The 14,175-nt window shown below is 36.6% G+C and overlaps 1 protein-coding gene across 11 annotated transcripts in view; it reads left to right on the top strand.

Moving 5' to 3' along the window:
• Positions 1-14,175, top strand: part of TASOR2 (transcription activation suppressor family member 2) — a 72,980-nt gene that overhangs the window by 12,085 nt on the left and 46,720 nt on the right. For 5 of the 11 annotated variants that reach the window (XM_073879957.1, XM_073879954.1, XM_025853454.2 and 2 more), the window contains exon 2: positions 10,915-11,048. The exons of the other annotated variants lie outside the window; for them this stretch is intronic. Coding sequence is in view for 3 of the 5 variants with exons in the window: in XM_073879954.1 (XP_073736055.1) it covers positions 10,915-11,048 (134 nt within the window). In the remaining 2 variants the exon portion in view is untranslated. The remainder of the gene's footprint in view (positions 1-10,914; positions 11,049-14,175) is intronic. 11 annotated transcript variants of the gene reach the window in all.

Genomic DNA, 14,175 nt, shown 5'->3' with positions numbered 1-14,175 from the left:
TTCCTGAGATTAAGAATTCCTCATATCAGTGAGGTCATATGATACATGTCTTTCTCTGATTGACTTATTTCACTCAGCATAACACCCTCCAGTTCCATCCACGTCGTTGCAAATGGCAAGATCTCATTCCTTTTGATGGCTGCATAATATTCCATTGTGTATATATACCACATCTTTATCCATTCATCTGGGTAGGACTTTTTTTTTCTTCTTTTTTCTTTTTTTTGACGTTTCTGCATATACCATGTATTACAGATTTGTTATATTTTTATGTAATTTAACTCTCAATTTTTAAATATCAAGAGCTAAATTAAATGAATAATTTACACTGTGTCTTGAGTTGGAGGTACAAGTCACATAAAGTTGTTACCTAATTTTTTTAATGTTATTATAAAAATCTTTATTTCAAAATTTTTAGTTAAATTCTAGTTAGTTAACATATAGTATAACAGTGCTTTCAGGAATAGAACTTAGTGATTCATCACTTATATATAACACCCAGTGCTCATCATAAGTGCCCTCCTTAATACCCACCTCCTACCCACCTCCCTCCATCAATTCAGTTTGTTCTTTATCCTTAAGAGTCTCTTATGGTTTGCTTCCCTCTCCCTCTTTTCCCCCTTCCTATATGTTCATCTGTTTTGTTTCCTAAATTCCACATGTGAATGAAATCATATGGTATTTATCTCTCTGACTTATTTTACTTAGCGTAATATAAACAGCTTCATCTACGTCATTGCAAATGGCAAGATTTCATTTTTTTGATGGCTGAGTAATATTCCATTGTACAAATATACCACAACTTCTTTATCTGTTCATCAGTCGATGGACACTTGGGCTCTTTCCATAATTTGGCTATTGCTGATAATGCTGCTATAAACATAGGGTGTGCCCCTTCGGATCTGTGTTTTTTGTATCCTTTGGGTAAGTACCTAGCAGTACAATTGCTGGATTATAGGGTAGTTCTATTTTTAACTTTTTGAGGAACCTCCATACTGTTTTCCAGAGTGGCTGCACCAATTTGTATTCCCACCAGCAGTGTAAGAGTGTTCCCCTTTCTCCACATTCTCACCAACACCTGTTGTTTCCTGTGTTGCTAATTTTAGCCATTCTGACAGGTGTGAGGTGGTACCTCTTTGTTTGTTTGTTTGTTTTTAAGATTTTATATATTTAAGAGAGCGGGAGGGAGGGAGCACAAGAGGGAGAGGAAGAAGCAGACTCTCTGCTGAACAGGGAGCCTGACATGGGGTTTGATCCCAGGACCTTGAGATCATGACCTGAACTGAAAGCAGATGCTTAACCGACTGAGCCACCCAGGCGCCCTTCTCATGGTGGTTTTGATTTGCATTTCCCTGATAATAAGTGATGTTGAGCATCTTTTTATGTCTGTTAGCCATCTGGATGGCTGCTTTGGAAAAGTGTTTATTCCTGTCTTCTGCCTATTTCATAACAGGGTTGTTTGTTTTTTGGGTGTTGAGTTATTTTTTTTATCAATAAACGATAAAAAAAAACTCGTTATTTTTTCTTTTTTTCTTTTGTTTATTTATTTGACAGAGAGAGACACAGCAAGAGAGGGAACACAAGCAGGGGGAGTGGGAGAGGGAGAAGCAGGCTTCCCCCTGAGCAGGGAGCCTGATGCTGGGCTTGATCCCAGAACCCTGGGACCATGACCTCAGCCGAAGGCAGACGCCCAACAACTGAGCCACCCAGGTGCCCCGATAAGTTCTTTATAGATTTTGGATACTAACCCTTTATCAGATATGTCATTTGCAAATATCTTCTCCTATTCCATAGGCCACCTTTTAGTTTTGTTGATTGTTTCCTTTGCTGTGCAGAAGCTTTTTATCTTGATGAAGTCCCAGTAGTTTATTTTTGCTTTTGTTTCCCTTGCCTCCAGTGACATGTCTAGTAAGAAGTTGCTCCAGCCGAGGTCAAAAATGTTGTTGTCTGTGTTCTCCTCTAGGATTTTGATGGTTTCCTGTCTCACATTTAGGTCTTTAATCCATTTTGAATTTCTTTTTGTGTATGGTGTAAGAAATCGGTCCAGTTTCATTCTTCTGCGTATGGCTGTCCAGTTTTCCCAACACCATTTGTTGAAGAGACCATCTTTTTCCCATTAGATATTCTTCCTGCTTTGTCAAGGATCAGTTGACCATATCGTTGTGGGTCCATTTCTGGGTTCTCTGTTCTGTTCTACTGATCTATGTGTCTGTTTTTGTGCCAGTGCTATACTGTCTTGATGATGACAGCTTTGTAATATAGCTTAAAGTCCAGAATCATGATGCCTCTAGCTTTACTTTTCTTTTTCAGGATTACTTTGGCTCGTCTGGGTCTTTTGTGGTTCCATACAAATTTTAGGGTTGGTTGTTCTAGCTCTGAAAAATGCTGTTGTTATTTTGATGGGATTGCATTAAATGTGTAGATTGCTTTCGGTAGTCTAGACATTTTAACAGTCTTTATTTTTCCAATCCATGAGCATGGAATTTTTTCCCATTTCTTTGTGTCCTCTTCAGTTTCTTTCATAAATGTTCTATAGTTTTCAGAGTACAGGTCTTTTGCCTCTTTGGTTAGGTTTATTCTTAGGTATCTTACTGGTTTTGGTGCAGTTGTCAATGAGATCAATTCCTTTATTTCTTTCTCTGCTGCTTTATTACTGGTGTATAGAAAAGCAACAAATTTCTGTACATTGCTTTTATATCCTGGACTTTGCTTAATTCATGTATTCTAACAATTTTTTGGTGGAGTCTTTTGGGTTTTCTACATAGAGTATCACGTTGTCTGCAGATAGTGAAAGTTTGACCTCTTTTTTGCTGATTTGGATGCCTTTTATTTCTTTTTGTTGTCTGATTGCTGAGGCTAAGACTTCCAGTATTATGTTAAATGGTAAAGGTGAGAGTGGACATACTTGTCTTGTTCCTGACTGTAGAGGAAAAGCTGTTTTTTCCCATTGAGGAAGATATTAGCTGTGGGTCTTTTGTATATGGCTTTTATGATGTTGAGGTATGTTCCATCTATACCTATACTTTGTGGAGGGTTTTTATCAAGAATGGATGCTGTATTTTGTCAAATGCTTTTTCTGCGTATATTGAGAGGATCATAGGGTTCTTATCCTTTCTTTTATTAATGTGGTGTATCACGCTGATAGATTTGCGACTATTGAACTGCCCCTGCAACCCAGAAATAAATCCCACTTGATCATGGTAAATAATTCTTTTAATGTACTGTTGGATTTGATTTGGTAGTATCTTGTTGAGAATCCATGTTCATCAGGGACACTGGACTGTAATTTTCCTTTTTAATGGGGTCTTTGTCTGGTTTTGGAATCACGGTAATGCTACTGGCCTTGCAGAATGAGTTTAGAAATTTTCCTTCCATTTCTATTTTTTAGAACAGTTTGAGAAGAAGAGGTATAAAATCTTCTTTAAATGTCTGGTAAAATTCTCCCAGGAAGCCATGTGTCCCTGGACTTCTGTTTATTGGGAAATTTTTGATTTATTCAGTTTCTTTGCTGGTTATGGGTCTGTTCAAATTTTCTATTTCTTCCTGTGTCGGTTTTGGTAGTTTGTATGTTTCTAGGACTTTGTCCATTTCTTCCAGATCGCCCTGTTTGTTGGCATATAATTTTTCATAATACTCTCTTATAATTGTATTTCTGTGGTGTTGGTTGTGAACTCTCCTTTCATTTGTGAATTTATTTAATTGGGTCCTTATCCTTTTGGTAAGTCTGGCTAGGGGGTTATCAGTTTTATTAATTCTTTCAAAGAACCAGTCCTTGGTTTTGTTGATCTGTTCTATTTTTTGTTGTTGTTTCTGTATCATTTATTTCTGCTCTAATTTTTATTATTTCCCTTCTTCTGCTGGCTTTAGGCTTTATTTGTTCTTCTTTTTCTCACTTCTTAAGGTGTAAGGTTAGGTTGTGTACTTGAGACTTTTCTTGGTTCTTGAGGTAGGCCTGTATTGCAATGTATTTCCTTCTTAGGGACTGCCTTTGCTGCATCTCAAAGGTTTTGGACTGTCATCTTTTCATTTTCATTTGCTTCCATGTATTTTTTAATTTTTCTTTAATTTCCTGGTTAACCCATTCATTCTTTAGTAGGATGTTCTTTAACCTCCGTGTATCTGTGGTCTTTCCAAATTTTTTCCTGTGGATGACTTCAAGTTGTGGTCTGAAAATATACATGGTATGATCTCGGTCTTTTTGTGCTTGTTGAGGGCTGATTTGTGACCTAGTATGTGATCTGTTCTGGAGAAAGTTCTTGTGCACTTGAGAAGAATGTGTATTCTGCTGCTTTAGGATGAAATGTTCTGAATATATCTGTTAAGTCCGTCTGGCCCAGTGTGTTTCAAAGCTGTTGTTTCCTTTTTGATTTTCTGCTTAGATGATCTGTCCATTACTGTAAGTGGCGTGTTACAGTCCCCTACTATTACTGTATTATTATCAATGAGTTTCTTTATGTTTGTTATTGATTGATATATTTGGGAGCTCCCAAGCTGGGGGCATAAATATTTACAATTGTTACATCTCTTGATGGATAGACCTCTTAATTATGATATAATGCCCTTCTTCAGCTCTTGTTACAGTCTTAGTTTTAAAATCTAGTTTGTCTGATATAAGTATGGCTACTCCGGCTTTCTTTTGGTGTGGTAGAATATTTTTCTGTGTTATTAAACAGCTTTTATTTGGGGGCATCTTAATTTGTTTTTTAGATCAAGTATGGCAAAAATAATGCATAAATTTTAAAAATACTCTGCAGCAACAAAAATTTACAAATTATAAGGCATCATAATATAAACTGGTATATAGTTACTTGTTTTGACAGTCTGACATTTGGCTTTCCTACCTTATCCCACAACCCAGCTGCCCCTCTGTGATTGTTTTACTTTCACCTATTAATGTAGTTAGTTAAATTTATGGATTTATTTATTTATTGAACCAATTCTTAACAATACTATAATGAATCTGAATTGATCTTGTATTATAATATCCTGATAGATTCTCTTTGCCAGTGCACATAGTTTAGGATTTTAGTATCAGTGTTCATACTAGAGATAAGTCTTTAATTTCCTTTTTCAAGTTTTGCCAGATTTTGGTACTGCATTTGGCTGCCTTATTAAAAAGTTGGGAAGCTTTATTCCTTTTACTGAGTTTTGGAGCAGATTAAATAGCATAAATATTATTTACTCTTTCATTTAGTTACCAAATACATGTTTACCGTATGCCAGGCATTGGGCTGGATGCTGAGTAATCAGAGGTAAACAAAACAGAAATGGTTTCTGCCCTCATAGGGTTTGGTTTATTAGGGAATTAGCCATTAATGAAGTAATTATGAATATGTAGTTAGAAATCATAACAAGTACTCTGAAAGAAAGGAACAGAGTGCTTTGAGAGAAATATCATTGAAGTTCTACTTGAGATTGTACTTTTTCTGTATTTTAGGACATGCTTATTGAGTACATATGCACTAAAAGGTAATTCTTTTTAAATGAAATATTTATTGAAGCTTTGATATGCAGTTAGGTCTGTGGTGAATAAAATGAAGTCTTCATAATTATAGAAGTTAAAATAAAAAATACTGGTAATCATAGCTACCAGAGTTAAAGGGTGTAGTCCACATTTTTTAAATGAAGAAATTAAGACTTAGTGTAAGTAGACACTTCTAGTTTAACATGTCCCTTTGTATACACCCTCTGGAAATCCCACTAAGGTGGTAGTAAAAAAATAAAGATATAAATTGGCAAAAAGAATGGAAAAGTGGAGCCAGGGGAAATCACGTTTGGGGAACTAGAAAGAAGATGGTTGAGTGATAATGACTATGGATTACGGGATGCTGAAGGCTGAAGAGCAGTAAGCTGCCAGGAAGAAAGCTGATTCCCACCAATCTGGTAGCAGCTCAGGATTTGGAAGTTACAAGTATTTCTAAAAGCAGGATTATAGGGTGGAGTAGAAGTAGAACGATTCAGTGATGATTTTTGTGGTTTTGATGCTCTGGATTCCCTTCGCTGCTCCTTGCACCTAGACAACTGCCTAGCTATCTTCTCCTCAGACAGAGCACTGAAATTTACCTGCAGGAGATGATTACACTCAGGAGGCAGGCTCAGACAGCTGAGGCGGAGCAAACACCTACGTGAAAATGAGGATTAAGTGGAAGTCAACATACTGAACGGTGAAGCCAGAGCTGTCTTTCTGTGTGACTCTCAGAACTAATAGTCAAGCTTATGCTCCCTCTAAACAAGATATTAAAGGATTCTTTTCTGGGGAAACATCAACCTCTGGTAAAATATTTAACAGATACAGACTGTGGGAGTTCGCCTGATTAAACAGCTGCATCACCATCAGATCACGTGAGAGAGAGAGAGAGAGAGAGAGAGAGAGAGCTGCTGGTCAAGAGACACTGTTTATGCAACACTTCCAGTTAGCTGTAAGTGCATCACATGTAAACCTAAATGGACAGCCAAGGATCACCAGCCATTTGGTGGAAGTCTCTAACATAAACCAAACAGGAGGGGTGCCTGGGTGGCTCAGTCAGTTAAGCCTCTGCCTTTGGCTCAGGTCATGATCCCCGGGCCCTGGGATTGAGCCCCAAGTTGGGCTCCCTGCTCAGTGGAGAGTTTGCTTCTCCTTCTGCCCCTCCCCCCGCTGGTGCTCTCTCTTTCAAATAAATAAATAAATAAACAAAAACAAAAAACAGAAAAACAACCAACAGGAATAAACGCAGGAAATAAAAGGAGCTTGGTAGAAACAGATTTACTGCATGTAACAGAAGAAACTTGAGCCAAATACAACTATGGTACCTTTAAAAGAAATGACATCTGTGAAAGAAGAGGTTCTATTTTTTAAAAAAGAGAAATTGTTCAGAAAACAGAAAAGGTCTCTGTGAGAGCAGAAAAAAATATATAAGGATTGGATAATAAAACTGAAGAATTCTTCCCCCCAAAAAAACAGCCACAAGAATTAGAAAATAAGAGTGAGTAAATAAGAAAAAATGGAGAACCAGTCAAGGAGGTCTTTTGTCTTATACAGTGGGAGGAAAACATCATCTAAGTCCCAGAACTGGAAGAGTTGAGCTTCTGGTTGAACGGGTCTTCTGTCTGGTGTCCTGAAGAAGAAAACAGGAGAACAAAACCAAAAACCAAATTAGTTCTTAATCATTCTACTTCTAGAAAGAAGAATGGGGGGTGGAAGTGCAGTTCTCAAACTACAGTTTGAATAAGTGCAAGAATAAAAGTAACCCTGTCAACTTGAAATTATATGTAAGTGTTGTTGGGAAGCCTCAACAGTTCTGTGAGAAAAGGCAGAGTTATGTAGAGGGGGCGTAGCTGAGAAATCACCAGCAGCTGTTTAGTCCAGAAGCAGTCCCGTCCTAAGAGAGAATTGCTGCATACCAGGCTAAGACTGAACAGCCGTACCATGTCCACTAAGGAAAGCAGGGAGGAATTGGAAAGTGCCTGGGTGGCCCAAAGATCTTAGAATGTGCTAACAAAATACCACTGGAAGTGAGTATATGACCTTGGAAAGCAAGGGATGTGGCTCTTAGTAATAGTAGTCTTGAAGAGGAAAACAGAGCTGGAAGTATAGGCCCTCCTGAACCAGATTACACTTGCAGGTTACAAGAGGTTTGGCAACAAAGGCACCATATTATTTTTTCAAAAATCCTTGGATGCAGGAACAGAGAAGGGGGAACTCTTACATTAAGAAACCTAAAAAACTTCTCTGATCCCTCCCTATACCCTTCTGCTGGTTCAGGATAATTCATCTTGTTCAAGTATGAAAAACAAAGAGAATATGCACAGCATCCTTACAGTGATACTGTGGTAGATTGCATTTCTTTGTTGGTTTTTTTTAACATAATATTTGTAATATTGAGATAGAATTCATTGGGTTTTAGTATATTCACAAGGTGTACAACCATCACTACCATCAATTGCGTTATGAACCCCAGGGCTTTATTCCCTCCTTCCATGACTGCATTCTTCCCACTAAAGAGACAGGGTATTTTTCCCTCCCCCTTGACTTTGAGTTTGGCCATATGACTTGCTTTGGACAGTAATATCAGGTAGATATGATGGTATGTCAGTTCAGGCCTAGTAAACCTTAAGAGGACTTGGGTATTCTCCATTTGTTCTCTGCACCTCTGCCATTTCCATGAGAAAAAAACATGCCTTCCTAACTCATTGGTTGAAGGAAGATGGGAGACACATGGGTCAGGGCTGCCCCAGCTGAGTTAAGCCTAATTCAGCCAACATTGTAGAAATGTGAGCAGCAGTAAATGATTGTGGTTATAAGCTACTGAATTTTGAGATGGTTTGTTACTAAGCGGTAGTTAACTAATATAAATGTGTAAGAAAAGGCTAAGGTGGGGGGATATGCACCACAGTTTTCTACAGATGATAAGAAAAGCCCAAAATACTGGTACAGTGTAGATCAGGGGTGGGCAAGCTACTGCCTTATAGTCTTGCCTGTTTTTCTAAATAAAGTTTTATTAGAACATAGTCATTTCCATTCATTTACACATTGTGGCTGCTTTTATGCTTCATCAGCAGAATTGAGTCTTTGTGACAGAGACTGTATGGCTCACAATCCTAAAAATTTACTGCCTGGCCCTTTATGTAAAAGCTTGTGGATCTCTTGAAGTAGGTGAAAAGTGTAACCTAAAATTCCAACATAAACTTACAAATAAATTAATATATCGTTTCCATAGCTACTAGGATGGCTGTAATCGGAAAGATAGCAAGTGTCAGCAATGATGTGGAGAAAGTAGAACTTTGCACGCACTGCTAATGAGAATGTAAAATGGTGCAGTCACTTTGGAAAACAGAATGGCAGTTCTCCAAATGGTTAAACATAGATTTATGATATGATCCAGTTGTTCTCTTAGGTATATATTCAGGAGAAATGAAAAAATGTCCACACAAAAACTTGTACATGAACATTCATAGCATTATTATACATAATAGCCAAAAAGTTGAAAGAGCCCAGATGTCCATCAGTTGATGATTGGATAAAAGAAAATGTGGTATATCTGTAAAATATCATTTGGCCCTAAGTGAGCCAATGAAACAAAAAGTGAGTGAAGTAAACATGCTACCATATGGATGAACCTTGAAAACATGATGCTGCATGAAAGAAGCGAGTCACAGAGTACCACTTGTATGATTCCATATACATAAAATGGTTCAATATGGGCAAATCTATACGGACAGAAAGTAAATTAGTGGTTGCCTAGGCCTGGGGATAGGGAGCAGTGGAAGATGAGGGTGGTGGCCAAGGAGTACAGGGTTTCTTCTTGGGGTGATGAAGTGGCCTACAATTGACAGTAGCGATGGCTGCACAGGTCTGAATAAACTAAAACCATCAAATTGTACACTTCAAATGGGTGAATTGTATGCTATGTGAATTATATCTCAAAGTGTTAAAAAATAAAAATAAGTGAAGCACAGAAGTTATGAAGACCACAAAGCAGAATTATAAGAATTTGGGGAAGAGATAGCCAGACCACAGGAGGATGTGAAATGGGCACTAGCAGAACAGAAAAGAAAAGGAAGAAAAAGATTAAACCATTTCAGAAACAGTACATTACGAGGCACATGGGAGACTAGGTACCATGGCAAAGGACATAAAGATTAGATGTGAAATGTTATGTGTTTATTTTACCATGATTTTTACTGTATAAAACAAAACCAAAGAGAACATGAGAAAAGTGAATCAAAGCAAACACCTAGATCTTTCTAAAAAGTAAATACTGAGATAGTAATATAGAAGACCCTCTTTAATTTTCCCCTCTTGACATAACCTATTTCCTTAATGAATGAATATTACCAATATTGCTACTTTTTCTACAGAATTTTGAAGATATCCATACAGTTCTGCCTCAAATCCTTTTTGGAAAAAGGTGTACTATTATAAAACTAGACATGCTAATATTTTGTGTGAAGCATATTGAATTCTTCAAATAAAACTACTTGTGGTGCCTTATGTGTCTAACGCTTCTACCTCTGCTCCTACTGTTTCTATTGCCTAGAAAACATGCAGACTAGCTCATTCTTTTGGCTCCTTTATTATTTGAATACCTACTCAGATTTCAAGTATGGATACCTCTAAAACTTCTTGACATTTCCTTGTCTTAAGGAAATCCCTATTACGCATCCACTGCATCGTGTTCTAGATTCTCCCACACATTTATAGTACTGGTTTCTGTATAGGTTTGTCGTTGTCTTCTAGTCTAAGCTTTTATTGTAGAGATGGTTTCTCATTTGTCTTGAATCCAGGATATAGCATGGTACTGTATATGTAATAGGCACCACTAATAGTGTTTTGTTTTTTTTTAAAGAATGGATGGGGCGGGGCGCCTGTGGCTCAGTTGAACCTCTGACTCTTGCCTTCTGCTTGGGTTGTTATCTCGGGGTTGTGGGATTGAGCCTCATGTCAGGCTCCACACTCAGCAGGGGTCTGCTGGAGATTCTCTCTCCCTCTCGCTCTGCCCCTCCCCCCATCTCTTTCGCTAAAATAAATCTTAAAAAAAAAAAAAGAATGATTGGGTCATATACTCATTCGGGGGTGGGGACAGATTTTGTTTGTGTTCTTACTTGATTTTACTTTCAACCAGTAGAACATTAAATGTGGTTCTATAACCTCTACTTTTTATCTTGAGGCAAAAGTGATTCCTATAAGCATAACTTAGTTCTGTGAACAGATTTTCTTTAGAACTTAAATATTGAAGGAAAAGCATTTCATTTTATGTTTTACTGCTTATAGAACCAATTTAGCCTTAGCTCTGGAGACTTGTCAAAAGAGGTAACATTACAGAATTGTACCTAATGTAAATTAGATGTTCAGTAGACATTTGTTTATATGGTAGGTATGCCGTAAATAGAACTATTCACTTTATGATTTAATTTTTTCTTTTCTCATTTTAGCATTTATGACATTAACAGAGAACAGGACTATGTCAAGAATTCTGGGGGTATACTTGGTGAAAATGAATTAAGACCACCCTCCCAGCTACATTTTCTTTTAGAGAAGACCGAGCCAGGGTTCCTATCAGAAAAGAGTGGGTATTAAACTAAATGCTATGAGTTACTACTAATGAATCCAAGTAGAACAGTACAATTGAAAATTTTTAATTTATATCATGTTAAATGAAAGGACTTTTTAAAAAATATTTACAATTTCCAGTGACTACAAATTTCATTAATCCAAAAGAATCATTAATCCAAAATTAATAGGTGATTAAATTTTCGAATTGCACCAGAAAGGGCTCAAGGGAAATTGTCACATTTCTCTATTTGTACTTCTTTGAAATTATGATTCATTTTACTTGATTTTGAATTGAGATATTTTAAATACTAGAAGTAGTACATGCTTATGTAAGAAAAAAACCTAAGATGTAATAATATATATAAGCTAAAACGTTTACGTTCACCTTTATCCACTTCCACTTCGATAACCATTGGTTTAGACACCATTAACAATTTGGTTTCCCATCTTTCTAGATCTTTTTCTGTAAACTTCCAAACACATAATTTTTTATATATTTTTTATCAAAATGGCATTATATAATGCATGTTATTTACTCAGTAGTAGAGTAGATATCTTTATATGTCAGTATATACAGATTTACTTGGTTTTTATGTAGTAGTTGTAAGGTGTTTCCTTATTGATGGCAATTTAGGTTATTCCCATAGATGCCGGTGTGTGGAGTAGCCTTGTACATATCTCGTGTGTGCTCGTGCTAGTATTTCTGAGGAATAGATTCCCAGAAATGGAATGGTTATTAGGTATGCACATTTAAGTTTTCGTTAGATCCAAAAAAGTTGTATTTATCTTAAACTGGCAATCCCTTAATGTCTTGAAAATAAAGGTAATACATTTTAGGATTAGATGATGAGGGAATGGGCTCTTTAACAACTATCAAAGGGCCTACTTAGACTAGGTCAAATATGTAGGCATCCACAGTGTTAACGGAGGTAGGTTGCAGTCCTTCAGTAGGAAATACTAATAAGGGCCTTTAATGGTGAATACTGTTGGGTTCTGAGTGTTTCTGTCTTTGATGAGTGCTATTCTATAATGCACAAACAAGAAAAGTGGTCATGAAAGTCCCGGGGAGATGTAGAAGTGGCTAATTTATGTTAGAATTACTGAGGCACCTAAGGTGTTGGCATTAGTTCTAAATTTCATTCTTTGCTTTCAGACCAGATGCTTAGAGAATGGAAAACAGATATGTGTGCCAGAGCATCAGAGATCAGTTTGTAATTTTCTAATCCCTCTTATTTATTAGAAGTTAAAAAGAGAAACAAGTGTCCAAAAGCAGACACTCTGTATCGCTGATAGATTTTGAGAAAGGGGGAGATTATCTCAGGGCACGTTGAACAGAATCCAGCTTATGTCAAGCTTGACTTAACTTTTAAGACTGAATCCATAAATAGCAGGGAAATATGCCCAAAGCTAGGTGCTATAGGAAAGAATATTAACTCAGTTTCTAGAATTATTGTGATTGAACTTGAATTTTCCCCACTTGCTCTCTATTGGTCACTTAAGCCCTAGGGGACACTCTTTCACTTTACAGACAGGTACTTTTTAAGTTGTTTTAGTATTTCTCTGTAGAATAGCCCCCTCTTCATTCTCTTAATATTCTGATAACCTTGCATGTTTAAGTGAAGCATGTGTATTACTCAGCAAAAATGCAGCCATCCATTTATTTAGTGCTCATACTGTTTTGTACACTAGTTTAACTCTTAAATGAGAGTACATTGTGTAAGAAGAGATAATGTCAAATAATTTCTTAATAAAATGGTCATCTATCTCCTTTGTTATACAGCAGGAAACTTGTGCTTTCTTGAGTATAATTGACATCATTTTATTACGAAATCATGAAAGATTCAAGATTTACTGTGGATTTCTAACCGTTTTGCTTTGGACATGCTTTACCTTCTGCTAATTGTAAAATGGTTACTTATATAAATATATTGCTTTTTGGAGAATGCTGACCTAAAGGGGAAGCATTTTTAACTATAAATAGTTTTAGGAATAAAAATATGTTAGCACAAAATCATTTCCTACTGTTTATTTTATTTTATTTATTTTTTTAAAAGATTTTATTTATTTGAGAGAGAGAATGGTAGAGAGAGAGCACGAGAGGGAAGAGGGTCAGAGGGAGAAGCAGACTCCCTCCTGAGCAGGGAGCCCGATGTGGGACTCGATCCCGGGACTCCAGGATCATGACCTGAGCCGAAGGCAGTCACTTAACCAACTGAGCCACCCAGGCGCCCCATCCTACTGTTTATTTTAAACCATTATATCTATTCATAGCTTTATTGAGAGCAGTATTCCTCACATTGGTAAATAAAGTGTTCTCTGACCACATGTATTTAGCAAACACTGTGTAAGATGGGCTATTTTTGTTTGCTTTTCAGCTTGCACTGTTTTTTCAGTTTTTCGCTTATTGTGCATTGACCCTCAAAAATGTGGATATATGTAGTATTTGGTACTTTGAAAAGTTAAAAGCCTGTGTCTTCGTATTAACATCTTGTGGAATTTAAGAGTTCATAACCATAGAATGTGCATTTCCAAAGCTCTGACAACTTTTATTTCTTTCACTGTAAGCAACCTATTTCTCAAATATTGAGCTTTAGAGTTTACTTAGATTTTTAAATATTATTTTGCCTTTTTGCAAATATTAAATACAAGGTTTCCCAAATGAGGATTTTTAGAGGAATCCTGACTTGCATTTGGCCTAGCAGTGCAGCTTATTTGTAAGACCGAGTCACACATGCTTAGGCTTCCCAGTTTGTTTTGGGCGAATGTAGCTAAAGAAAGTAATGTAGCTCAAGAAAGCCATCATTTTAACTGTCATCCCTATTGTTTCACTATTTGAACCTCTTTAGAATATCCATATTTTTTATAGCATTCATATACTGATATTGAAGGAAAAAATGAAACTGAGAAAAAGTAAAACAACTGATATGGATCAGATGTAGGAACTTCAGGATATTCTTAAATGTTTCATTCTCTTTTCTTTCCTTCCTTGCTACTTAAGTCTTTGACTTTTGATGCTAGGAAGTTTAGTAAAGTAATTTTAATGGATAATTGGAAGTGTTAGGACAGTTTAGTCCAAATTAACTTTACTGAAATGTTTGTTTTCATTTCTATGATAGTTTAGTTTTTTACTGTGGTTCAAA

The sequence above is a fragment of the Callorhinus ursinus genome, unplaced genomic scaffold, assembly GCF_003265705.2.
Source record: "Callorhinus ursinus isolate GAN/ISIS: 27379988/994484 unplaced genomic scaffold, GSC_fseal_2.0 scaffold36, whole genome shotgun sequence".
Classification (NCBI taxonomy): domain Eukaryota; kingdom Metazoa; phylum Chordata; class Mammalia; order Carnivora; family Otariidae; genus Callorhinus; species Callorhinus ursinus.
Note: the sequence above shows the minus strand (reverse complement) of the source record. Positions and strands in the feature narration are given on the sequence as shown.